The sequence below is a fragment of the Pan paniscus genome, chromosome 22, assembly GCF_029289425.2.
Source record: "Pan paniscus chromosome 22, NHGRI_mPanPan1-v2.0_pri, whole genome shotgun sequence".
In the NCBI taxonomy this organism is placed as follows: domain Eukaryota; kingdom Metazoa; phylum Chordata; class Mammalia; order Primates; family Hominidae; genus Pan; species Pan paniscus.
The window spans coordinates 41,599,617-41,626,974 of record NC_073271.2 but is presented as its reverse complement, the minus strand read 5'-3'; the positions used below and the strand labels follow the sequence as shown (position 1 = coordinate 41,626,974).

Below are 27,358 nucleotides of genomic sequence, written 5' to 3'. Positions count from 1 at the left end.
GGGCCTGCAAGGCCAAGCCTCCCAGCGGGGCCGCTGTGATCCTGAACCGTGAATGGAGAGCTGGCTGTGGTCTCCCCTTGGCTGGGAGAACTGAGCTCCATCCTGCCCAAATCTCCCTGTTTATTTCATGCAGTTCCATTCTGGATCTAATAAGACCGTGTAGTCAAGGAAATTGGAGCTGGAGAACCAGCCCTTTCCACGTGGAAACGTTCACTTGTGCTTGTGGACGGGGTGGCAGGTGGCCCATGGGAAGAAGGGAGCACAGAAGACCCCGTCTCCATGGGGTCTGGCATACGGGGGCCTGAGGTGTCTGTGGGGGCTGGAGAGAACCAACAGCTGCCACCTGGGGACACAGTCTCATGTGACCCTTTGGGGCTCAGAGGCCTCAGGGGGCAGGAGGTGCCTCCCCAGGAGGGAAACACCCCAAACCACGGAAGTGACCAGGGCAGTGCATGGGGTGTGGGAGAGACCAGGAGGAGGTGCCAGCCTGGGCTGGGTGGGCAGGAGCAGGATGCACAGCAGCCCAGGAGGGGCTGGGATGGGGTGGGCGGTACCCCACACTGACCCCTACTGTCCACTTTTGGCCAATCCTGCAACATCCGCATGTGCCAGCCTGGCCGGGGAGAGACGGTTCCCAAGATGCCAGAGAGTTCGGGGCTCTGCAGCCTGGGAGGGCTGCCCTGGGGCTAAGAAGGGGCAGAGATGGGGGTCTCTGTGGGGACCAGATGTGAAGGAGGTCACATGGAGACCTACGTGGCTGGAGCATACTGGACCTGTACCCCATCTGCAACCAAGAGCCACAGTGTGCGCCCAGCTGTCCCCTCCCCACCGTCCACCACCCCCCACCTGTCCTCCTCCCCACAATCCGCCACGTGTCCCCCTCCCCACCACCAACCACCTGTCCCCCTGCCCCTCCCACACCACCTATCCCCCTCCCCACCACCCACCACCTCTCCCCCTGCCCCTCCCCCACCACCTGTCCCCCTCCCCACCACCCACTACCTGTCCCCCTGCCCTTCCCCTGCCACATCACTGCCCTTTTCTCCCGAGGCTGAGGCCATTCTGGGTTCTCCCTTGTAACCAGCTGAGGCCTGGATTGTCTCCCAAGAGACACGAGAGGGCTTGGAGCATTCGACGTGCTTCCAGGCCTTTCCCCCACTTCCAGCAGTGCAGGCTTTTAAAAAACAATTTTATTGAGGTGCAATTCACATGCCATAAATTGCACCCATTAGAAGCAGTTGTTAAACATGTCTGACAGATGAACACAACCATTAACCTCTACCCCCATCAGACACAGAACAATTCCACTGACCCCGAGCCTCCACCACAGGCACCTGCTCACCTGCCTCCTTCCAGGACGGAGCCTCCCTCCCCCACAGATGGACTTTCCCAGGCTGGACTCTGGCCCCCCAGCACGAGGGTGCTGAGACTCACTCAGTTGTTATTTCCTTTTAGTCTGAGTAGTCCCTGTTACGTGGATGTACTGCGTGTTTATCCTTCATCCCATAATGGATATTCGGGTTGTTGCCAGTTTTTAGCAGTTACATGAGAACAGGGTACAACCCCTGTGCATGGGCTTTTGTGGGATCATGCATTCACATCTCTTCAACAGATGCCTAGGAGTGGAACTGTGGTTCATAAAGTAGACACATGTTAAACTCCACAAGAAGGTGCCCCACTGTTTTCCAAAGTGTTTGTAACATTTCACATCCCCATATACCGCTCCACAGCCTTGTCAACACTTAGTATTGTCAGCTTCTTAAATTTTAGCCTTTACAGTAGGAGTGGTTTGGTACTTCAGGCCTTAATGACAAAGGATTATGATATTTATGATATTAGGTACATTTTCACGTCTTATTTAAGTGTTCAAATCTTTTGCATATATTTATTTATTTATTTTAGACAGAGTCTTACTCTGTCGCCCAGGCTGGAGTGCAGAGGTGAGCTCTCGGCTCATTGCAACCTCCACCTCCCAGATTCAAGCAATTCTCCTGCCTCAGCCTCCTGAGTAGCTGGGACTACAGGCACCCGCCACCACACCAGCCTCATTTTTGTATTTTTAGTAGAGATGGGGTTTCACCATGTTGGCCAGGCTGGTCTTGAACTCCTGACTTCAAGTGATCAACCTGCCTCGGCCTCCCAAAGTGCTGGGATTACAGGTGTGAGCCACTGTGCCCGGCCTCTTTTGTGTATTTTAAGAAGTGGGCTATTTTCTTATTACTCAGTTGTAAGCGTCACTTACGTGTCTGGATACAAGTCCTGTATCAGATACAAGGAACATGAATGTTTCCTCCCAGGTGTGGCATTTTGTTTGCTTCCTGTGTCACTGGACACAGATCTACAAGTTTGACAGGGTTAGCTTTTAGTTTGAGTCTCAAATTAGTGTTTGTGAAAGGGACGTGATAAAGTCTGATGTTCATCTTCCCCTGTGGATATCCAGCTGTTCTTGAACTATGTGATCTAGAGACCACCCTTTCCCCAACTGAATTACGTGGACACCCTTGTTGGAAATCTGTGGTCCATGTGGGTGGTCCTATTGCCGGACTCCACCAGCTTCCCTTGGTCTCCATATCTCTGAGCTCTCCGACGTCACTCTTCTTAGTCACAATTGTTCTGGCTATTGTAAGTCTTTTGCATTTCCATCTCAATTCTGAATCAACATCTCAATTTCTAAAAAATAAGCCTGTGAGATCTCTGTTGGATTGCACTGAATCTATGGATCAATTTGGGGAGAATGTTCACCTTAATAATGAGCCTTCCAATTGTCAATGAAAAGAGTCAAACTATGTAAAATATATGAAGAGATTTATGCTGAGCCAAATATGAGTGACCATGACCCTTGACGCAGCCCTCAGGAGATCCTAAAACATGCGTCCAAGGTGACTGGGCACAGCCTGGTCTCATACATTTAAGGGAACATGAGACACCAATCAAATACACGTAAGATATACACTGCTCTGGTGTGGAAAGGTGGGACAACCTGGTGGGGGCTGGCTTCCAGGTTACAGGTAAAGCTAAACATGTCGGGATTGGCAATTGGTTGAAAGAGTTATTATCAATAGAAAGGAATGTCTAGGTTACAGTAAGGGGTTGTGGAGATCAAAGTTTTAGCAGCAGATGAAGTCTCTGGGTCGCAGGCTTCAAAGACTAGATTCTAAATGATTCTTATCAGACTTAAGGTCTGTGTTGACGTTGAAAGTTGGTCAGCTTTCCCTGAATTCCAAAAGGGGGTCAGGTATAATGACGAGTATCCATCCCTCCCTTCCCCTCATGGCCTGAACCAGTTTTTCAGGTTAACTTTGGAATGCCCTTACCCAGAGGAGTGGTCTGTTCAGAGGGTTGGGGGCTTAGAAGTTTATTTTTGGTTTACACAATCCATGAACAAGGTCTGTCTCCCCCATTTATTTAGCTCTTCACTAATTTCTCTCAGTAATGTTCTGCAGCTTTTGGTATAGAGAACTTACACATTTTTCATTAAATGCATTCTTAGATATTTTCTGATTTTCATTGGCGTTGTAAATGCTGTTTTTCAAATTCTGTCTTCCAATTATTTGTTGCTAGATTATAGAAGCACAATTACTTTTGTATATAGACTTAGTATCTCATGACCTTGCTAAATGCCCTTATTATTTCTAGTATTTTTGATAACCTGTTAGGATTTTCTGCCCTGACAATTGCATCATCTGTGAACAGAGACTCTGCCGCTTCCTTCCCAATCATTTTGTCTTCTAACGTCATGCTTAGGTTTCTCGGATAGCTTGCTTGTAACCAAGATGCATGCCTGTGATTGTGGCGGAGCTTGATGCAAACCTCCTCCGACCCCAGGATGTTCCTGTAGCCGGACATCACTCCACCTGTGGGCAGGAGGGTTATCACCTCCAAGTTCTGGAAATGAGGACCAGGCAGTGTAGGCTTCAAACTCCACCTTGCAGTGGCCAGATTTCCACTGGTTATTTTAATGTTTTTCGAACACTCTTTTGTTAGATGACATTATTCTAAACAGCTGCCTGTGATTCCAAAGAGGTTCAAACCTCCCCCTTTCCCTAGTAAAGATGGGCTATTTAAGCATGATTTTGTGAAAGTCTGGCTATAGGGAGACTTGGGGGCATCGGGATTCAGTGTTCTGCTGCTGGGCCAGGCAGGGCTCAACTGAGAGGGGCTGGGCCTGCTGGGGCCGCTGTCCGGGGCCTCAGTGGGGCTCGGAATTCAACTCCATGCCCAGAGGACCAGGTGGGACACCCTTCCAGGGAAGAAGTGTGGCAGGCACAGGCCCAGGTTAGCCCCACTGCTGTGACAGGCTGTGACAGGCTGTGAGGGACCTGCGCTCACTTGGGGGATGCGGAAGCCAGGAGCTCCGGGGCTCCAGGCAGGCCAGGGACAACGCTTCTTCCTCTGGGCTTTGCTTCTCCGCTCAGCCGCCACAGGGCTTCTGGCTTCACAGAGAAGGTGCTGAGGACGGTGGCCCGGCTCAGCCTCTGAGAGGATGGGGGCCACAGCTGCAGGCAGGCCTGGGCTTGGGGCTAGTGCTGGGAGGCCTGACACAGGGGCATCCATGTCAGTCCCCCTTCTCCAGACCTTTGGGCCCCTAGGCCCTTGTGATGGGCCACCCCTGGCCGCTGGGAGTGTTAGGAGGTCAGCTCGTGGAAAAAGTGGGGGCGAAGGCCTGGCGGGAGTGGGGGCTGGAGAGAGGGGCAGCTGCAGCAGAGACCCACTGGCCAGCAAGCGAGGCAAGGCATTTACAGGGCACACTGCACCTCTACCAAGCAGATTCAGATGGGAGCAGAAGCACCTGTCATTCAGCAAGGTGAGACTGGGGAGACGTCTGGAAGTGCGGGAGGAAAAACTGGCTGAGGCCATGTGCAGGCCAGTTCACTGCACATGCTGGGGCGTGGCAGGCCGGTCCACGCCCGTCTTCCTGCATATGGGGTGCTGTGTGCAAGGAGCATGCATGTGTATGTCTCTGTATCTCTGTATGTCTGTGTCATGTGTATGTCTGTATGTTTACGTCTCTGTATCTGTGCATATGTCTTGGTGGTGTCTGTACGTGTGTGTATGTATGGGGAGGGCTGTTTTTGTGTTGCTATAAGGAACACAGAGACTGGGTATCATAAAGAAAATAGGTGTAATTGGCTTACGGTTCTGCAGGCTGTACAGGAAGCATGGTGCCAGCATCTGCTCCTGGTGAGGCCTCAGGAAGCTTCCACTCATGGTGGAAGGTGACGGGGAGCCAGCGTCACATAGCAAGAGTGGGAGGAGGGGAGGGCAAGGGGGGGATCCCGGACTCTTTTAAACAACCTGCTTTTGAGTGAGCTAACTGAACAAGAACTCACTCATCACCAAGGTGATGGTGCTAAGCCATTCATGAGGGATCCGTCCTCATGATCCAACACCTCCCGCCAGGCCCCACTTCCAACACTGGGAATCACATTCCAACATGAGATTCCGAGGGGACAGAGAATCCAAACCACATCAGTGTGTGTGCATGTGTCTGCGCATGTCTGTGTCCATCTGCATGTGCACGTCTCTGCACGTCTGCGTGGATCCGTGTGTCTCTGTGCATGTGTGTCCATGTATTAGCATTTGGTCCAAGCCTTGCTTCCAGAGCCACAGCCACCACAACAGCACCAGCTGAGGGAAAGGGCTGCTCGAATGCCACTGCCTCCCTATGCTGACAGGGACCTTAACCACAGGGACAGCCCTGCGTCTCTCCAGCCAAGGCAGAGGACTGGCCGGTTGGTCTCAGAAGGCAGTGGGTGGGCAGGGTCCTCATTCTCTGGCAGAGATTTCTTGGGCCTGGACTATGGGTGCTAAGGCTGCTGGGGAGTGGGGGCCCAGGAGCTGGGGATGGGGCATTGCTGTGGGGTGGGCTGCAGAGCCCACCTGAGCCCCTCCAGGAGGGGAAGGGGTCTCTGCGGCCTGCAGCCCCCAGACATCACTGTATATGGCTGCAGCCTACAGGCTGGAGGGCTGGGATCCACACTGCTGGGCCCCTGCTGATCCCTCCAACCCAGGGCTTCTCCCAGGGACCAGCTCTCCCTCCCATCCCTGACGCTCAGGCACTTAACTATTTGACAAACCGATGATGAAACACGTAAGGACGGGGACCGCTGGAGGCTCCTGAGGGCCCAAGCACAGGATCCATTCCCAGATGCCAGTGTCACTCCCAAGTCACCTGCGTTTGTAAGTCTCTATTTTGGGTGGAGCCCTCTGGAAGCCCACGCCCCACTGTCTGTGGCCACTCCTCGCAGTCCTCAATGGAGGTTTCTGTAAGTTCTTCACGAGTCTCCTGGCTCTTTCCTCAGAGCAGCTGCCTCCAGATTACAACTGCCAAGTGCTGTTGGTGGCGGAAGCCCTACCTCCCCACTCCGAAGCAGCTCCTGCAGGAAACCTGGGCCTTGTGTGGCTGGGGAACTCCCAGGACTCCTGCCACGCAGGGGGACCCGAGGGCAGCTTGGGCAGGCCCCTCGCGGGCAGCGGCGGGTTCGCTTGGCTCCACCTGGCCGGAGAGACAGGTGAGGGACTGGTCTTTGTGGCTCCCTGCCTTGCTGTCTCCAGGCGGGAAGGGGGTGGGAGCCATCCTTCTGTGGGAAGGGGTCTAGGAGCCCCGCTGCTGTTCATCCCCACTTCCCCTCGGCTTCCTGGCCTGTCCTGCGTGTAAAGGGAGCAGGCTGCCCTGGCGAGCTGGCCCCAGGGCTGGCTCCTTTCTGCCTGGAGGGAAGGAAGGGCCCCTCCTCCTCCGCGTTGCCCCTCCTGTCTTCCAGCAGGGCCAGGTTCTGCCCACCCGTGGAGAAGGCCAGTACAGGGGAGAGAGCCAGGGCTCCCACGAAGCAGGGGGTCCCTCCAGGCGAGGCGCTCCATCCTGTAGTGTTCCCTTAAATTCTGCAAGCTACCCCAGATCCCCCATTTCCAGCCAACAAATCCTTTTTAAGTTTCTTTGAGATTTGTTCGTGTGGCTTGCTACACTCAGGACTCTGGAAAGAAGGCCCAGGCCAGAGCTTTGGGCAGGCGGCCATTTAGGGCAAGGGCCCTGTGTTGGCTTCCTGGTGGGGTTGCCCGGCTGGTGGGCGGGAGAGCCAGAGCACCCCCGCAACACCAGGAGGCAGGTCGCGGATTGTGCTGTCTACACTCCGGAAGGGGTACATTCCAGGGGCTGCTGCCCCAGACTCACCCCTCGCCTGGGACCCGCACTCTTGAGCTGTGGGTACCGCGGTGGCCGTCCCCTTCTGTTCTGTGCGGCGGACTTCCTGGCTCCTTAGCCTTGAGGCCCCCACAGCCCTCGGCTTGGCTTCCCTCCCCATAGCCAGGCCCTGGATAACTCCAGGGTAAAGTGACCCTGAGGCCCCCCACTTCCCCCCGTGTCCTGCACAGGCCTTGGGCTTTCGGCGGTGCTGTCTGCTGCAGCCCCACGCCTTCCTGGGAGAGTGGCCCAGGCCCCCCTTCCTGAGTGTGACTGCGCTGCCGTCTGCGAGGCCTGCGCGGGTCTCCCCCGGGCTCTCCCTGCTGGGATGGGGACTGGTGGCCCCGGGCCACGTCCTGGATCCGGCTTGCTCCTTGGTACAATCCCTTACGGGTCACAGTCAGGCAGGAGGGCGGGCGGCGGGGTCCCGGGGGCGCCGAGTTCGGGGCCGTGCGGTCCCCAAGAGCAGGCTGTGCGTGTCCCTGTTGGAGCCCCACGAAGGCGGCCCAGGGCCACCCCTGAGGGCGCGTGGGCCCGACCCGCGTCCCGGATCCAGCTTGCGGCCAGGAATGCAGGTGTTCAAGGGTGCCAAAAGGAAAACGCACAAGGCCTCGTCGAGGTGGCGGGGGTCAGGAGGGGGGCTAAGGAGGGGACCGGGGGTGGGAAGAACGCGGGGGAGAGGGATGGCAGGGTGCCCGCCCGAGGGACCGACACCTCCGCGAGTGGCACCCCAGGATGCTGACGCCGGCGGGGGTGGGGGCCCGAGGGGCGGTCGGGGTCAGGGGGCGGCCCCAGGGGTAGGGCTGCAGCACGAGGGGCCGCGTGACCCCGGCGGTGACCGGGTGGGGAGAGGCCGGCGCCGGGGCTGGGAGAGGGCCGTGGGCGGGCGCGGCCGTGGGTGGGAGGATGCCCCGTGGGGACGCTCCTGCCGCAGCGCCCGGCCACGCGCGAGGCCCCGCCCTCAGGACGCGTTCGGTGGGACGGACCCGCCCACCCCGCAGCCGCGCGCCCGCCGCGCCGCCTTGTGGGCGCTGTAGTCCCGGAGTCCGCGTGCGCGGGGCCGGGTCCGGGAGCCCCAGAGCAGCCGCCCCGCCGAGTCGCAGGTACTGGTGGGGAACGGGGCCACGGGGCCGCGTGTCGGGGGCTGCGGGGTGTCTCGGGGCCCTGGGGTGAGTGCGGGGCGCGGGCCGAGGTTTGCAGGGCCCTGTGAGGTGAGTGTGGGGGCTGGCGCTGGGGTCCGCGGGGCTCTGGGGAGGGTGCGGGGCGTGGGCCGGGGTCTGCGGTCTGCAGCCTGGGGTCTGGGGGGCCCTGGGGAGGGTGCGGGGCGTGGGCCGGGGTCTCAGCGGGGGTCGCGGTGGCCCGGGCGCCGTGGGCTGCGTGCCGGGCGCCTGGCAGAACCGTTGCTGTGCAGCGGGTTTCCCGCCGCTAACTTTCCGCCGCAGCCTGCTAATGGGGTGGGGAGTCCCGCCCCCCAGCCTGCCCTCCGCGTCATCCTGGGGCGCCAAGTCCCACCCCCGGGTCTGGAGGAAAGCGTGGATCCGGCGTTCGCGCCCAGGCACGTGTTGCTTCGGGACGGGCCAGCCAGTGGGTGAACCCTGCCAGCCACGCGTGGGGCGGGCCCCTGGCACATCTCCAGGCCATTGTCTCCTGTGCCAGAAGCTTTGTAGGTGCAACTTCCCCTTGGAGCAGCTGTGGGTGCGGATCCAGCGGAGCAATCCCGAGGCGTCTCAGAGAGAGCCTGGACAGCCGCTGGAGCCTTTCCCGAGTGGGTCCTTCCAACACCTCCACAGCAGGAAAGCCATCCCCCTAGGGTCCTGTCCATCGGAAACTCCTGTCCTGGGGAGTCTGGCCTGCCTGGCCTCAGGACACAGGCTAAGTAAGCTGGCCCCGAAATCCAGAATGCATCCAGAGGGAAGGTGGGATAAAGTCCTTGGAGGTGCCTGTTGGCCGCCCTGTAAAGAGGTGGCCTCCCCCTACGGAGACCCGAGGATCCCCGCACAGCCCAGATTCAATCAGCAGAGCCGAGGTGCCTCTGGCCCAGTGCACCTGCCTGCCCTGTCCAGGCCTGGGAGCCAGGCTGCATCTCCCTGGCCGCCTTTGCCTGGGTGCCACCTGTGCACTGCTTGTTGCAATTGCTAATTGCTTTCTTTCCGAAGGGGCTTTGGTGGATTTTTATAATTCCAGATAGTACAGTTATCTCTGCTGGACACAGATGAGAAAGAGTGCTTCTCGGGTGTTTGGGCCTGCAGCAGTGATAGCCAGAGGGTCTAATTATGCTGTTAGGAACCCTGAACTTGGTCATCTGAACAGGGGTGGGAGGGTGTGCAATGCTTTCTTCTTCTTCTTCTTTTTAAACTAGGAGGCGTTCTAAAAAACATCACGAACATTCTTGGTTAACCTTCCAGAGTAGGAGCTGGTTTAAACACGGAATGATAGGTGGCGTTTGCTTTCCGTTTTGATTGCAGGTCTCTGGCCTTCTCTGGTGCTTGGAAGGACAGGGCCTGGGTGGGGGTGGTCACTGCGGACAGTGGGGCCGGGGATTTGTGGGGGCTGTTACAACCTTCTCCTGAAGGCAGGGATTCTCTCTGCTTCCCCGTGGCCCTCCTGTCTGGTCGGGGACTTCCTTCAGATGCCGGGAAGAGGCCTCAAGCTGTATGGGACTGGGCTGGGGTCTGGACACTTGGAGTCTAGGCGTCCCCTGGCTTGGGGCTGCGTTTCTATGATGGTGACCAAGTTCCCTATCTTTCCTCTTGGAGGTGGTCTTGGCCGTGATGGCCAAGCCTCTGTCAGTGGGCTACGTTCACCGCACATAAGTTGAGTATGCTGGCAGCAGAGGCTGACTGTTAAGACCAGCGGCAGCCCCTTGCTGGCAGAGACTCTGGCTGTCTCTCCAAGGAAGGAATGTTCTGGTCGCTTCTGGAGGTGGCACCTTTCAGAACAGGGGGCCCAAGTACCCAGAGCTCCCGGGCCCCTGGGGGTCCTGTGGGTGGGGATCTGACTCCTGCGGCCATGGACTGTGGGCCCAGACCCTGGGCTTAGTTCAGCTCCTGATGGCTCCCCGTTGTCTGCGGCGATCCGGTTGCTCTGGTTGTCTGGGGATCGGTGCGCCTGTCTAAACCTGCTGACAGGTGGGAAAGTGAACTTGACAGGGAGTCCCAGGGCCAAATGGGTCTCCCAGTGGGGAGGGGTGGGTGCGGTCTGAGGTATGTCCAGCTCTACCCGTGGCCTCTCTGGGCATCAGGGTCCCTGGTGATGGAGCCCAACCTTTGTGCACTGATCTTCCCAGCTGCTGACAGGCCCTGAGGAGGCGTGGAAGGTGAGGCCGAGGCAGGCGACCGTCAGATCTGCCTCAGCCTGGCAGTGGCCCCTGCCTGCGCTTCCTCCTGCCTGGCCGGCTGTTTTCATTCTGGCTCTTTGAGAACTTCTAGGGTCCTGGCTGCCTCCAATGGAGGGTGCTGGTCCCATCTTCTTCCCAGCTGTGCCCTGCCATGGAGCTCCGGAAACCTCGAGGTTCCCCTAACCCTTCCCCCTCTTCCCTGCGGCCCCCATTGCAAGCCCACCAGCCTCTGCCTCTTAAGGGCTTCCCTGCCATCACCTATGTTCCTTTGTCACAGACATGAGTGTGTAGAGGTGTCAAGACGGGACCCCAGATGATGCTGATGGCTTTGCCTAAGTGGCCTGGGGAGGGTCTCTCTCTCTGGTCCCTGAAGGCCACCTTTTTCCTAAGCCTGTGTGTCAGGTTGGGGGCGGTTCAGGGAGCACTTCCAGCCTGAGTGGTCTCTGATACATGGAGACTGAATGCTGAGAGCCTGGGGCAGATTTTCCTAGGGGTCCCTGGACCCCCAAAGCTGGCCCCACATCGAGGGATGCTCTGAGCCCCTGCTGGAGGGTTGGAGGAGACTCAAATCCAGACCCTCTGCAGACCCCCCTGCCACCCTCCCAAGCCGGCCCTGTGGTGAGGCACAATTGTCCGACTGTCAGCCCAGTGCAGATGGGATGGCGACCCCGCCCCACAAGGCTGCTCAGCTGCCCTCTGCATGCGCTGCATCCCCACCCCACCTGAGCAGCAGACGGCCTTTCCACGCGCACTCTGCCAGGCCTGGCCTCCGGGAGCAGAGGTCAGCTGATACAGACGTGAGGTGCACCTGTGGGGGACCAGGGCCGGGTCCTGGCCTCACGGGGTTGGCTTGGTGTGGGCGCCTGACACACTTGTTTATGGCAGTTCACTTTTGACTTACTTGAAGGAGAACTTTACACCGAGGCCTTAATGGAAAACCAGAGCCACGTGGCACCTGGAGACATGATTCTGATAAGTGGACAGGCTTTTGCCCCGCAGCTGAAAGGCACAATTTGTGGTGGTGAGACGTGCCCTTGCCCACACCGGAGGAGCCTTTCTCCTGGGCAGAATCAGGACTGAAAGAGACACGCCCTCGAGTGTGCTTCGTGCTGCTGCTGCTCTGCCACGTGCCCTGGCTGTGTGGGGCGGGGGTGCTGGCGGGATGGTCCCCAAGGTTGGGTGCATGTTGCCTCGTGGATGAAGGCCTGTGGTCTGGGGTGCTCCATCTGGAACGTGTCAGGTCCACTCATGGCTCCTGCCAGCTGCTTTCGTCTCGGGTAACCTGCCGCCGGGGATGCTGGGGTCCCTGGGCTCAGGGGCTGGGCCTCGGCTCCATCCCATCCTCCCTCCCACGCGTGTTTCACCCCTGGCTGCTCTCAGCCCCGTCAAGGACACCTGCTTTTCCCTCTGCCCTTCCCTCACTGTGGGCTTGGCCTGCACGCCCTCCTGCCAGGGCACGGGGGTGGGTGCCTTCCCCACGCTCATGTGCAGGATCCAACCCCAGGCTGATGGGGACCTGAGGCTGGTACCTGCAGCCTCCCACCGCTGGCCACCTGTGGTGTGACCCCGGCCTCCAGCAGCGTCCGTTCCTGCCTGTGCCCTCCCTGGGCCACCTGGGTGCCACTAGAGCAGCAGCAGGCACGTGGGCTGCCCTCAGGCCTGTGGGGTGAGGTGTGCCCCCCCGACCGCCACACGTACTGCCCAGCAGTGCCATGAGTCTAGTGTGGCCCCAAACCCTAAATTTTGTTAGTTTAGTTAATAAAGTAAGTCAATTAGTTAATTAACTTGGTTTTATTGGCATTTAAATCACTGCATGTGGTTGGAGATGTCCCTCAGCCTCAGAGACCCTGGAGGTGGTGACAGCCTGGCCTGGGGGACTCCGGAGCGGCTCAGGTGTCGGTGGCTCCCAGTTTGGTGCTACGGGGTGAGGATGGGTCTGGGGTCTGCATTCGTCTCCAGGGTGGCGTTTTGTCCTGAGTGGCGAGGAGGAGGCCGGCACTGGGCCTCGTTTTGCCGGGTAGGGAGGCCTGCAGACCATCTTCCAAGGTGCCCTGACTCCACCCCTCCTTCCAGGCACAGCGTCACCTTCGTCCCCTCCGGAGCTGCACGTGGCCTGAGCAGCATGGTGCCCTCCAGCCCAGCGGTGGAGAAGCAGGTGCCCGTGGAACCTGGGCCTGACCCCGAGCTCCGGTCCTGGCGGCGCCTCGTGTGCTACCTTTGCTTCTACGGCTTCATGGCGCAGATACGGCCAGGGGAGAGCTTCATCACCCCCTACCTCCTGGGACCCGACAAGAACTTCACGCGGGAGCAGGCACGTGGGTGCCGGGGTGCCGGGCGGCCGCCTGTGGGTGGGCGGGGAGCAGCTTCTGGAATAGGCACGTGGGTGCCGGGGTGCCGGGCGGCCGCCTGTGGGTGGGCGGGGAGCAGCTTCTGGAATAGGCACGTGGGCGCTGGGGTGCCGGGCGGCCGCCTGTGGGTGGGCGGGGAGCAGCTTCTGGAATAGGCACGTGGGTGCTGGGTGCCAGGGCGGCCGCCTATGGGTGGGCGGGGAGCAGCTTCTGGAATAGGCACGTGGGCGCTGGGGTGCCGGGCGGCTGCCTGTGGGTGGGCGGGGAGCAGCTTCTGGAATAGGCATGTGGGTGCCGGGGTGCTGGGCGGCCGCCAGTGGGTGGGCGGGGAGCAGCTTCTGGAATAGGCACGTGGGCGCCGGGGTGCGGGGGCGGCCGCCAGTGGGTGGGCGGGGAGCAGCTTCTGGAATAGGCATGTGGGTGCCGGGGTGCCGGGCGGCCGCCTGTGGGTGGGCGGGGAGCAGCTTCTGGAATAGGCAAGTGGGTGCTGGGTGCCAGGGCGGCCGCCTATGGGTGGGCGGGGAGCAGCTTCAGGGGCCAGGGCGCTTTTCCTGTTGGATGTGCGAGCACTTGAGGCTGGAGCGGGTGAGTGGCCGTGTCAGCTGATAATATGGTCCCGGAGGGAACCCGGCTGGGGTCTCACACCCCCTGCAGCGGGCACCATCAGATGGAGGGGCCTGGCTTCGGCCTAGTAACCAGGCTAGATAAAAAGTGATATTGTGTCCTGCAGAGAGGGAGCCTGCCCCACCCCACCCGCCAGGCCGGGCTCATCGGCCCTCCTGGTGAGGAAGCCCACGTCCAACCCTGCTGGGCACCTGCCTTCAACAGAGACTTAGTGGCTATTTACCTAAAGAGATTATTGAAGGAATTTTCATTTTACTCAGCCATGAGGACAAAGGGTCTTATTGAAACTGTTCTAATAGGCTTATGCCCAGTCACGGGTCTCTCAGGTCACGTGAGCGGTGGAGGCGGGAGCGGCTGTATCTGAAGCAGTTTCCTCCTGGAGCTGTGGGGTCCTTGTCCATAAGGCACATCGGCACAGGAAGAGCCTGGAAAAGCGCTCTCACAGGCTGCCGGCCCAGCTGGTCACCCCGACACCCCATCCCCGGGCCCTGGGCCTGCTCACCTGCCCATCCCAGCCGCTGACCCCGTCCTCTGCTCCCACATGGCTGACGCTCGGCATGCCTCTTGTTCCCTGTGTCTCCTGGCAGGAAGCCGGACCCCACCTCTCCCAGACTCTAGAATTGTGAAACTGATGTGCGGCCGAGGAGTGTGCTTTTGGGACAGTGGAGGTGCTGCCCTTCCCGCGTGCCCAGCTCAGAGCACCGTGCGGCGTGATTGTGTCTTGTCCCACGGCCAGCACTGCTAACCACCAGGCTGGGTCACTTTCTAGGCGAGGACAGGGTCTTGCCCTGGCTCCGGCTGTCGGTGGCGGGGCTGGGGCTGGAGCGGCGGAGCCATCTCCTTGACCCCTCATGAAATGCCTTCTGCTGCTGGCCAGTCCGCCCCTCTCCCTGCCACCCACTGACCAGATGGCATCTCTGCTCTTGGTGGAGGGCCACTGTCCACCGCCAAGGTTATTTATAGGGATGAGCATTGTGTGTGGCGTTTCCCTTAAAATAACAAAATAAGAAAAGTCTCTAGAGCGAAAATGTTTAAATCCCATCTGCCTGCCCTCTCGTGTTGTACATTAACGGATTAAAAAGTAGATTCCAGAAATTAAGCCATTCCACCAGGCCTTGGATGTCCTCAGAGGGACGATGGGTGCAGGCGCTCTGCGCACCTGCCACTTGGTGAGGCCCCCGATCTCAGCCCCTCTGGCTGCAGGAGAGGCCCGGGGAGAGCTTCATCACACCCTCCCTCCTGGGGCCCGACAAGAACTTCACGCGGGAGCAGGCACGTGGGCGCCGGGGTGTGGGGGCGGCCACCAGTAGGTGGGCGGGGAGCAGCTTCGGGGGCAAGGGAGGCCCAGCCTGCCAGGACTCGCCAGCCCCTGTTGTTGCCAGGCTTGTGTCTAGGAAGTTCACGTAAGTGGTGTCTTGTGACCCAGCTTTCGCAAGTTGCTCTCCTGCCCGATCTGACTTGAGAGACGTTCCACGTGGGTTCGAGGCTGTTCTTAAGCTGCGCCTCCTGGGTTGAACTACAAGGTGCTTATCTGCTGCTTTGCTGGAGGTGATCAGGGGATTCCGGCTTCTCCCACTGCAGGTGATGGCTGCAGGTAGAGCACGAGCCGGCAGCCTCAGGCAGTGGGCCTTGACCCAGCTGGCCCGGGCTGGCGCTTCCAGTTCACTCCTGGGGCGAATGCTGCTTCCTCCGCAGCCTGCCACGGGCTGCCCATGTTCCCCTCACCAGCTCGGGTGGGCTGCTGAGCGCCGGCCGTCTGGCCGCTGTGAGGAGCGTGGTTTCCTTTGCTCACATTTGCTCTGCCGCCATTTCTCCCGCCGTGGGCCGGTGTTTCCTGGCAGCCCTGTGGTTGCTGTCCTCCTTGGACCTGGTTCCCTTTTCTGCCTCCTGGGGACCCCGTGCCCTTGGGATTGGACCCGTTGTGTGTTACATACGGTGTTTCTCTGGAGTCATTTTGAATTTGGCCAAATTTCCCTCCAGGGTTTCTGCTTTGAGTGTCAGCTGAGAGCGCTTTCCCCGGCCGAGTCCGTGAGGTGCTCCTGGGTGCACTGAGGTTGCCTGGGCCCCCGCTGGAACTGTGCTGTGTGGTGGGAGCTGCAGCCCCCGCCCTCCTCCAGGGAGACCCCCCGGCCCAGGACCCTGTGCACAGCAGTCCCTCCTGACCTGCGGCCCATGCCCCGTCCCCAGCCAGCCCCTGTTGGGTGCCCTTCTGTGGCATCCAGTCCTGCTGCCCCACGCCTGGCCCTGCCCTCGCGTCCTGCCTGCCTTCGGGCCTTGCCCACCTTCCCGCCTCCCTGTTCAGAGAAGCCGCCCTGAGGCCGTCTGGATGTAGATTTGGGCGCAGCTGCCTGCACTCTGCCCATTCAGCCTGGACCCCAACCAAGACCTGTGGAGAGCAGGGCCGACGCTGGGCTCAGGCAGCAGGAGGCTGTCCTCGTGTCAGAGTCGTGGCCGCCTGACAGATGCCACCTCCCTGCTGGGACCGTTGTAAGGGCCCCTCCCCCAGCAGCCTTGTAAGTGGGACGCAGGTCACAGCTCTGGGCAGAGCCTCCCTGCTGTCTGCCTGCCAAGGCTGAGGAAGGGGGAGTAGGGGCCGTTGAGGAGGTGCAGGGAGAGAAGCGGGAGGGCTCTGGGTGGGTGTTAGGGGGTGTTCAGGCTCCACCTTGACCCCGTGGTCTGCCAAGGGGGAGCTCTGCACTCAGACCCTCAACTAAGACCAGGAGGTGCCTGATGAGGCCCCAGCCTGCAGAGCCAGCTCCTGGTGGAAGAGGAAATGAGGCATGCTCCATTCATTCAGACGTGGGTGAGGCTTCTAGGACCCCGGCCGCCCTTTTCCAGAGAGCCGTGGGGTCTGGGGAGAGCCTCTCTGCTGGCTGTCTACCATTTTGACTCTGGGCTGTGGGCAGGACCTGTGCCCCGGCCAGGGGCTGGGGCTGTCATGCCCCCGCGTAGCCTCCTGTGTCTGGGGGTCGGGGGTCCCTGAGGTCCTAGGAGGGCCCCTGCCTCTGAGCCGCTTCTTTCGGAATCTGCAGGGGTTCCCTGGGCTGGCCCTGAGGAGGAGCCTCCCCCAGTCGAGCAGGCCATCAGCCAGGAGAGCTTGCCCACAGAGGGGCTGTTTGATGTCCCCAGGACATTGCTGTAAACACAGTGCAGAAGCCAATGGCTGGCCCTGAGGCTCTCTGTGACCCGGCGGGCTCACTCAGCCTCCTGGCACATGACCTGCCCTCAGAGTGTCCTGGAATGTCCTGAGCAGGACGGAGTGCCGGAGGGACCTTGGGTGCCTGGTGCTGCTGGGACCACAGCCTTTGGGTCAGCCTGGCCTCCATGAGGGTGCAGGCTCCGGGGTGCGACCTCAGGGTGCCCTGAGGTGGGGTCTCTGGGCAGCCTTCCCCTGAGCCCCTGGGAAGCTTCTCAGCATGCCGGCCTGGCTGCAGGGTCCTATTGCCTAGCTGTTCACAGTAGCCGGTGGCCGGGCTCTGAGCACATCGGGCCACACATCTTGGGTGTGCCAGACACGAGGCTGAGAGCCCCCGGGGAGGCGGCGTGGCTCGGCGCAGCACCCCATGTGCTGACCCAGGGTTTGGTCCTGCCAAGTGTGGCTGGCAGGGGCTGAGGTCACCTGGGGCAGCACGAGTAGGGCTGTGGGGTTACTGGTGGTCAGGCCTGAGTCGGGTGGGGCCTGCTGGAGGCCCAGAGTCCAGCAGGGCCCTGCTGGCTCATCTGGTACCAACCTCCGGTGGATCTGAGGTGGGGTCTGGTGGGGCCCGTGGGCGGGGCCACCTGCTGAAAATGCACCTGGGCCCCAGGGGAGGCTCCAAGCATAGGGTGGCTCCCACATCAGTCCCCAGGGAGGGGCAAGGCAAGCGGCTTGGCCTCACAGGGGTGGGGCCTCTTCCTCTGGACTGTGCCCAGGTGTGCCCAAGTGTGCCCACAGCAGCCCTGGCCCCTGCCAAGACAGCTGAGGACGTTTGGTGCCTGCCTGGAGTAGTCTGGGGCAGTGCCCTCTGACCTTGTCCTGTAGGAGGTAGCACCCCCAGCCCCATGCCCAGCTCCACGTTCCCATGGAAGGTGGATGTGTGTTGAGGCCACAGGCATGGAAGCCAGGCCTGGAGTGTCCACCAGCAGCTCAGTGGCCAAGGCTGTGGAGCTGGGTTCCCACATAACATGTGATGGAGGAGGAGGGGGTGGGCAGGCTGACAGCCTGTGCTCCCCCTCCTGGGTGGGTACAGGGTGGCTACAGGGGCGTTTGCCCCCCTCCCTGCTCCTGGGTTGGAGTCTGGCCTTAAAGACCTTGCTCTGGGGACAAGTGTGAGATGGGAGTGCGCAGCCCAGGCCCTCTGCCCTACCCCACTCCCTCTCTTTCCCCTTCTTCCCCTTCCTGTCTTTCTTCCCCTGCCGGGTTCCCCCACGAACAGTCCCTCCCACGAACCTGCTGTTCCTGATCCTGCCCTTCCTTTCTTTGTCTTCTGTTTTTGTCTCTCTCCAGGAAGGATGGAAGGAGCTTGTGCTGGTGTGAATGTGTATGGGTTACAGCTGTGTTTTCCATATTGTTTAAAATGAAATAAAACCATGTTTTGATTCTATTAAAAATAGAGAAGCTGGCTGGGTGTGGTGGCTGGTGCCTGTAATCCCAGCACTTTGGGAGGCTAAGGTGGGCAGATCACCTGAGGTCAGGAGTTCGAGACCAGCCTGCCCAACATGGTGAAACCCCATCTCTACTAAAAATACAAAAATTAGCCAGACATGGTGGTACGCACCTGTAATCTCAGCTACTCGGGAGGCTGAGGCAGGAGAATTGCTTGAACCTGGGAGGTGGAGGTTGCAATGAGCTAAGATCGTGCCACTGCACTCCAGCCTGGGCGACAGAGCAAGACTCTGTCTCAAGAAAAAGATAAAAATAGAGAAGCTTAGATGAACAGGCTTGTTAATAACGATTCCTTCTGTGGCCACTGCCAGCTTTCCGCAGGCAAACACTCCCAGGCTGCTGGGACGGTCGGGAGCCAGAGGTCCCTGTTCAGAGAGGACGATGCAGTGGGACATGGGACAGGGGCATGTTGGGGAGAGGGGTCCCACCAGGCAGTGTTGGGGCAGGAAGCCGTCAGCAGCCATGACCTCGGGCGGGCTGTGTCCGCCGCAACGGCAGCATTGCTAACGCCTGGTGGGGCGCACGCCCGCCTGTCCGCAGGTCACGAACGAGATCACGCCGGTGCTGTCGTACTCCTACCTGGCCGTGCTGGTGCCCGTGTTCCTGCTCACCGACTACCTGCGCTACACGCCGGTGCTGCTGCTGCAGGGGCTCAGCTTCGTGTCGGTGTGGCTGCTGCTGCTGCTGGGCCACTCGGTGGCGCACATGCAGCTCATGGAGCTCTTCTACAGCGTCACTATGGCCGCGCGCATCGCCTATTCCTCCTACATCTTCTCTCTCGTGCGGCCCGCGCGCTACCAGCGTGTGGCCGGCTACTCGCGTGCTGCGGTGCTGCTGGGCGTGTTCACCAGCTCCGTGCTGGGCCAGCTGCTGGTCACCGTGGGCCGAGTCTCCTTCTCCACGCTCAACTACATCTCGCTGGCCTTCCTCACCTTCAGCGTGGTCCTCGCCCTCTTCCTGAAGCGCCCCAAGCGCAGCCTCTTCTTCAACCGCGACGACCGGGGGCGGTGTGAAACCTCGGCTTCGGAGCTGGAGCGCATGAATCCCGGCCCGGGCGGGAAGCTGGGACACGCCCTGCGGGTGGCCTGTGGGGACTCAGTGCTGGCGCGGATGCTGCGGGAGCTGGGGGACAGCCTGCGGCGGCCGCAGCTGCGCCTGTGGTCCCTCTGGTGGGTCTTCAACTCGGCCGGCTACTACCTGGTGGTCTACTACGTGCACATCCTGTGGAACGAGGTGGACCCCACCACCAACAGTGCGCGGGTCTACAACGGCGCGGCAGATGCTGCCTCCACGCTGCTGGGTACGCATGCCCTGGTCCCCGAGGCTCCTTCCCCCGGAGGCTCCCCGCCACCTCCCCCTGCCCCTTGGATCCTTCCCCGGAGGCTCCCCCTCCCCGCCCCCTGCCCCGTGGCCCCCCAGGGCTGCTGCAACGCCCCATCCCTCCCCTCTCAGGCGCCATCACGTCCTTCGCCGCGGGCTTCGTGAAGATCCGCTGGGCGCGCTGGTCCAAGCTGCTCATCGCGGGCGTCACGGCCACGCAGGCGGGGCTGGTCTTCCTTCTGGCGCACACGCGCCACCCGAGTAGCATCTGGCTGTGCTACGCGGCCTTCGTGCTGTTCCGCGGCTCCTACCAGTTCCTCGTGCCCATCGCCACGTGAGTTCCAGAAGGGTGGGAAGCCGGAGGCGGGCAGGCGCCAGGATCAAGCCCCGCACTTCGCTGGGTGCTCCCACCTTCCTGCTGCGCCCCAGCGGCTGTGCCACTGCTGGCCCCGCCAGCCACCTGGAGCTGACCAGGGTCCCCACTTGCCTCTCCCTGGGACCTCAGGCGTCCCTTCCTGTGCCGTCCTGCTGCTCCCCCACGCCCTCCGCGCTCCTCTCTGAAGCCTGCTGGGCTCACAGCCTTGCCCTGCTCCCAACCCCACCCTCCAGGCCCCGGGCTGCTGAGACCCCATCCAGGCAGGAGCGGGAGCTTGCACCTGTGTGAGTTCATCCTCAGCTTACACTCACACCAGGCACTCACACCACACACACACCACACGCTCACACATGGACACACACCACACACTCGTGAACACACAGCACATGTGCACAGATGGACACTCACCACACACTCATGAACACATACCACACGTGCACACATGGACAAACACCACACTCACACATGGATATATCACACATGAACACACCACACACACGGACACACACCATGCTCACACATGGATATATCACACATGGACACACTGCACATGGACACACCACACACACACGGACACACAACGCACACTCACATGAACACACCAGATGCTCATAGATGGACACACCACACAGACACACCGCACACACGAACACACACCACATGCTCACAGATGGACACCCACTACACTCACATGAATGCATCACACACTTACACATGGACACACACCACACATGGACACACCACACGCTCACAGATCAACACCCACCACACTCACATGAACACACTACATGCTTACCCATGGACACACAGTACACACGGACACACACCACACACAGGGACACACCACATGTTCACGGACACCCACCACACTCACATGAATGCACCATATGCTTACACATGGACACACACCACACATAGACACACACCACACACAGATGGATACACCGCACTCACATGAACACACCACATGCTTACACATGGACACAGAGCACACATGGACACGCTACACGCTCACAGATGGACACACACCACATGGACACAACACATGCTCACACATGGACACACACCACACGTTCACACATGGACACACCACACGCTCACACATGGACACACCACACGGTCACACATGGACACACCACATGCTCACACATGGACACACACACGCTCACACATGGAGACGCCCACACATTGACACACTCCCACCACATACTCAGACCACACACACAGACACACTCAGACACTGACCCTGTGCGCTCACAGGGTCCTGCTCCCTGGACCTGCCCCCTCTTTCCTGCCCGCTGGGAGGACTTTGGCCCCAGCTCAGTTCCCCTTCCTGGGCGTCCCCTCCAGGGTGGCCTCCGAGCCCTGTCTCCCTCCCTCCGTGGGTCATCCCCCTGGGCCTTATGCTGGTCACGAGCCTGTTTGAGCTCAGAGCACCCTCCTGACCCTTGCATTGTGCCCTCTGCGTCGGTGGCCTCACCCCTGCAGCATCCTGCCTGGATGTGCTCGGCCCTGTACTTCCCCATCCTCCCCACGTGCAGGCAGCAGTCTCCTGGCATGGGCAGCCCGGCCCACCCTTCTCTCCCGCCCCTGCCATACTCGGGGCCCCTTCTGCTCCTGTGTGGCCGCCTTCTCCAGGCTCCCTGAGGCCCACACTGGGCTCTTGCCGTCCCTGGCTCATGAAGGCCCAGTGTGATCTTGCTCGGGCCCTCCTCCCTGACCTGCCACACTGTGGAAAGGGCCGGGCCTCTGCCGATGTGCTGTCCCATTGCTGCATCCAGGGGGACAACGCCTGAGAGGTTTTAGTTATAAAGTCATTGATGCCCATCGCAAAAAAATCCAACACGGTGCAGCAGCATGCAAAGCAGAAAACTGCTGTTTGCTACGGGGAATCCCAGCATTTTCTGCTTGTCTGTGTTGGGTTGATATCAGACACAGATGCAGGTGGTCACTCACAGATGCAGGTGGTCACTCCCGGTCATGAGTGGTGGGCCTTACAACCCATCCCCACTCTATGGGTAAAGTCACCATTTCCATTTTTCTTATACGAGGAAAACACTGAGATGAATGCCCTTCTACCTACATTTTTGTTTCCAAATTCTAATAATGACCCTCAGGTGGATTCCTGGAAGGGGAATGGCCAGGTTGGAGAGTATGTGCTTTTGAAAGCAGGTTTCCATCAATATTGCAGGTACCCTGCAGGCCGGCATGCGGGCTTCCTCCCCGTCGGGATGATGGAGTGGCCTCCCCACCCTCCCTGAGCCCCTGACGGGCCGGCTGGGCTCCCAGCCTTTCCTTAACCAGAGTGAGGCCGGCCGGCCTGCTGTGGACTGAGTGGCCCCTGTGTGTCTCCTGACTGTTGGGACTCGCTTTCCTCCCTGCTGATCTGGGGAGCATTCATCTGTATCATGTATTTTCAATCACCTGTGCCCCCATCACGCCCCACACTCATCTGCCTTTAATTCAACTCACAGTGTTTTCTGAGTGTCCTTGGAAGCACCCTGGGGGCTGGCATGGGTTCTGCCCTGCCCAGCGCCGGCATCCAGAAGCTCGTGTTTGTGCTGGGTTCTCCCTGTTGTTCGTCTGCCCTTCATCCCACTGACCTGCTCACCAGGACCTCTGTGTGCTTCTCATCCTCCCTGCCGCCCGCCCGCCTGCCTGCCCCCCAGCCTCCACTGTCCCCACTGTCCCCCCGTCTCCAGTGCCCAGCAGCACAGACACCTCTGCCCTTCTCTAAAGGGTTCCTGGGCATTTTTATTTTTTCTTCAGGTGAACTTTAGGACATTTTTTGTCCGGTTCTTTTTTTTTTTTTTAAGCACTTTGCAGATTTTAATTGGAACTGCATCCGAAGACTAGTTTCTTTGCAGAGCACCAGAAGCCTGGCGTGTCACCTCTCCGTGTCAGGAATGTGTTGCCTTCATTCCTGGACATGTTCATGCCACCGCTCACCTCCAGGGCCTGCCGTAACTGGCTGCCACTCACCTCTAGGGCCCACCCTGCCCGGCTGCCACTCACCTCCAGGGCCCGCCCTGCCTGGCTGCCACTCACCTCCAGGGCCCACCCTGCCTGGCTGCCACTCACCTCCAGGGCCCGCCCTAACCTTCTGCCACTCACCTCCGGGGCCTGCCCTGCCTGGCTGCCACTCACCTCCAGGGCCCGCCCTGCCTGGCTGCCACTCACCTCCAGGGCCCGCCCTGCCTGGCTGCCACTCACCTCCAGGGCCCGCCCTGCCTGGCTGCCACTCACCTCCAGGGCCCGCTCGATCTGGCTGCCACTCATCTCCAGGGCCTGCTCTGCCTCCAGGCCCCCCATCCCCAGCAGCTGCCACTCACCTCCAGGGCCCACCCTATCCGGCTGCCACTGACTTCCAGGGCCCGCCCTTCCTGGCTGCCACTCATCTCCAGGGCCTGCCCCGCCTCCAGGCCTCCCTCCCCCGCAACTGCCACTCACCTCCAGGGCCCGCCCGGGCATACCCAGCTGCTACTCACCTCCAGGGCCCGCTCTGCCCAGCTGCCACTCAACTCCAGGGCCCCACCTACCCAGCTGCCCCTCACCTCCAGGGCCTGCCCTGCCTGGCTGCTGCTCATTCACCGACTCTGTGGTTTCACTGCTCTTCTAATTTATCAAACATTTAACCATGAAAGACTTTCATTCCAGACTTTTCTGTCTGTGCCCAGAGGTTCTCTTGATGATGATTTTCTGAGTGTTTTGAGACGCCCGTGACCTGGTCTGTCCCAGAGCTCATGGGAGCCCTTCCAGGCATCTTCTCGAGTTTGTGTTTTGTGACACCCATTGTATAGGTTCAGCATCCCTAATCAAAACAGCCAGAATTCAGCTGGGCGCAGTGGCTCACACCTGTGATCCCAGCACTTTGGGAGGCTGAGGTGGGTGGATCACCTGAGGCCAGGAGCTCGAGACCAGCCTGGCCAACATGGTGAAACTCTGTCTCTACTAAAAATACAAAAATTAGCTGGGCGTGATGGCGCGTGCCTGTAATCCCAGCTACTCGAAAGGCTGAGACAGGAGAATCGCTTGAACCCAGGAGGCAGAGGTTGCAGTGAGCTGAGACTGTGCCATTGCACGCCTGAGCAACAGAGCGAGACTCCATCTAAAAAAAAAATAACAACAAAAAATCCAGAATTTGAAATACTCCAAAATCTGACAGTTTTTGAGCACTGGAAAGATAACCCAGTGGAAAATCCTGTACCTGACCTTGTTTGACGAGTCTCAAAACATGGTCAAAAGTTTCTGCATGCACAAAATTACTCCAGAACTCAGGGTGAGGCCCTGGGCAGTAGCAGGCAACCCCTTTGGCTTGCAAATGTCTGTCAGGTATTATATAAAATCACCTTCTGGCTGTGTGTATACAGTGCATATGAGCATAAATGAATTTCGTGTTTAGACTTGGGTTCCATCCTCAAGATATCTCATTATGGACATGTGAATATTCCAAAATCCAAAACTTTTGGTCCCAGGCATTTTGGATAAGGGACCCTCACTCTGTACTGAGCCAGGGGGACACGGCAGCTCCCAGAATGGCCCCTCGAGGGTGGCCTGGGTGCTGGCTCCTGCCTGGCAGGGGCGGGCATGTGTGGGAGAGATGGGGGCCTGGTGGGGGGCTTGTACGTGCCCCGGGACCCCGTGGCTGCCGGGCGGGTCATGGGCTGGTGGGAGCTGGGCTGCAGGCTTTTCCCTGTGGCGGCTTCTCGTTCTCCCAGCAGCGCCTGATCTGCCCGCTCTTCCCGTTCAGCTTTCAGATTGCATCTTCTCTGTCTAAAGAGCTCTGTGCCCTGGTCTTCGGGGTCAACACATTCTTTGCCACCATCGTCAAGACCATCATCACTTTCATTGTCTCGGACGTGCGGGGCCTGGGCCTCCCGGTCCGCAAGCAGGTGAGCCCATTTCAGGCCTGCGTCCTCGGGGACGGAAGCTACTTGTGGGGACGTTGTCGAGGCCTCCTGGTGCCCGCCTGATGTGGAGCCCACTGTGGGCTGGGGGCACAGGGTGCGGGCCTGGGGCTTCCAGTGGGACACACCAGGCCAGCGAGAGCAGGAAGTGAGAGAGACCCTAGCGGGGCTCAGTTGTTGTGGGCGGGAGCCTCCGTCAGGCCCTGGGCCTCAGTGGGAGCAGCTGAGCCTCTGCTCGCCACGGCAGAGCTGTCCTTGTCTCCGCTCTCTGCCTGTGGCTGCCGGAACTTGGTGTCCTTGAGCCCTGGCTGGAGGCCACGTGAGCTTTGTCCTCTTCAGGAAGGAGAGCTGAGCAGAGCCACTCAGCAGTGTCGGCGCGCAGGCCTCTGCGGGTACCCTCCCCTTTCCCACCTCTCGCGGGCCTTTGCTGCTTCTGAGAAGAGCTGGAAGACACACATTTAACTCCTGAGGGTCCCAGCCAAGGCCGGGTCTCCGAGTGAGCTGGAATCAGCCATGGTGGGCGTGGTGTGAGAGGTCCTTCCAGGCTCCTCAGGACTGCCCCAACCTGCAGCTAGACAGATGCCCTTGGCGGGTGGGACAAGGGCTTTGTCCACCTGGGGCCCAGGTCTCACTGGGCAGGAGGACTGTCAGGGTTAGCCCTGATCCTCTGAGGGTGCGGAGTCTGTTCAGCCTCAGTGACTCCAGAGCTCAGGGTAAGGCCCGGGCAGTAGCAGGCATCCCCTTTGGCTTGCAAATGCCTGTTAGGTGAGGATGGCTGTTGCTCGCTCATCGAAATGCATTCTTCAGCCCAAGAGTGTCATTAGGGCCTGTCCACGCTGGCAGGCCACGTGGCCCTGTGCCACAGAGCCCTCTGGGTACAACACCCCCGACCCAGGTGTGAACACTCAGGGCGGGTGAGCCTCCGAGGCCCAGGTGTGAACACTCAGGGTGATGAGCCTCCAAGGCCCAGGGGTGAACGCTCAGGGTGGGTGAGCCTCTGAGGCCCAGGTGTGAACACTCAGGGCGGGTGAGTCTCCGAGGCCCAGGCGTGAACACTCAGGGTGATGACCCTCCAAGGCCCAGGGGTGAACGCTCAGGGCAGGTGAGTCTCCGAGGCCCGGGGGTGAACGCTCAGGGCGGGTGAGCCTCCGAAGCCCAGGGGTGAACGTTCAGGGCAGGTGAGTCTCCGAGGCCCAGGGGTGAACGCTCAGGGTGATGAGCCTCCAAGGCCCAGGGGTGAACACTCAAGGCGGGTGAGCCTCCGAAGCCCAGGGGTGAACGCTAAGGGCAGGTGAGTCTCCGAGGCCCGGGGGTGAATGTGTCCAGGCCCGGCCTGGGTGGACACAGCCTCCTGGTGGCCGGGCTGGTCTCAGGTCTGCAGAAAGGGGGCCCAGAAGGCTTCTATTGAATGCATGGCCCCAGGGCGGGGTGCTGGCAGCAGTCCAGCTGGCTTTGGAGGGGCTCCAGCACCCGGAAGGAGGTCCTCCCCATTCTTGGAGCCCCGAGTTACCTCTGTCCCCAGACAGCAGTGGCTGCCAGCATGTATGGGCAGGGAGCGCCCGTCCCAGGGAGACCCCCAGGGCCCTGTGTGGCCCCAGCCAGGCTGGAACTGGCTTCTGACCTGCCTCTGGGTGCTGACTGCCCCTGACTACCGTTCCCGCCCCACCTCCATCCCTCTGTGACTGCCTCTTGTTCAGCCCCTGGCAGCTGGAGGGGCAGATGCCTGAGGGCTCTTTAGGGACCCTGTGCGTGTGCTCCCCTGCAGCTGCCCTGTGGAGGGGACCCTTCACGGTGGGCTTCTAAGGGCCCATGGGGGCTTGGTGCAGGGGGTGGAGCAGTTCTTCCCCAGAGAGCTGGTCACGAGGAAGCCCTTTCCCTTCCTTAGCTGGTCCTGGTTCTGGTGTGGCCGTGGAGGCTGTGGGGAGACAGCTCTGGGGAGGTGGAGGCAGGTTCTGGCCTGTGGTTCCTGGCTGCCTCTTGTCACATAGAAAAAAAACACATGGACTTTTCTCTGGCTGGTTTGATTTCTAGGTTAAAAAGTAACTAGTGGGGCATTTTGCTCATGGCTGGACATCCTGTTGGGTCTAGAGGAGGTGGTGCGGGCTCATCTTGCCCCCGTGCCTGTTACTGGGTGCCGAGTGTCCACTCTCTTTCCTCCAGCATGGGGAGAACAGCTGGGCCAGGAGTTCAGGCTTGGTCGGGGGTAGAGTCTGGAGACGGGAGGGAGCCGTGATGGAGCACGGGGGGACAGACAGGGCTAGAGCTTGCCTGGGTTTGTCTGCTTTTTAAATTAAGCTTTATATTTGGGTAATCTTATATTCACATGCTGTTTAATAAATAATACAGGGAGATCCATGTACCCCGTACCCAGTTTTCGCAGTGGTCACGTCTTACAGTTCTGTAGCACATCACAACCAGCATGGTGACAGTCAGGATCCAGAACATTCTATCCCCACAGGGATCCCTCATGCTGCTCTTTATAGCCAAGGCCCACCCTACTCCCAGCCTCACCTCCTCTTTAACCCCTGGCAACCACTACCCTCTTCTCCGCTTGTATGAGTTTGTCATTTCAGGAGTGTTGTATAAACACAGCTATGCATTGTGTATCGTTTAGGGATTGGCTC

The 27,358-nt window shown here is 59.9% G+C and overlaps 1 protein-coding gene across 11 annotated transcripts in view; it reads left to right on the top strand.

Moving 5' to 3' along the window:
* SLC19A1 (solute carrier family 19 member 1) overlaps positions 1-27,358 on the top strand; it is a 47,035-nt gene that overhangs the window by 11,707 nt on the left and 7,970 nt on the right. The window contains exons 1-5 of one of the 11 annotated variants that reach the window (XM_024926983.4): positions 1,175-6,512; positions 12,588-12,825; positions 18,672-19,431; positions 19,584-19,785; positions 24,578-24,719. In XM_024926983.4, coding sequence (XP_024782751.2) covers positions 12,637-12,825; positions 18,672-19,431; positions 19,584-19,785; positions 24,578-24,719 — 1,293 coding nt within the window. In that variant the 5' untranslated portion in view covers positions 1,175-6,512; positions 12,588-12,636. The other 10 variants (XM_034947952.3, XM_008977520.6, XM_008977521.6 and 7 more) reach the window with 10 other exon arrangements.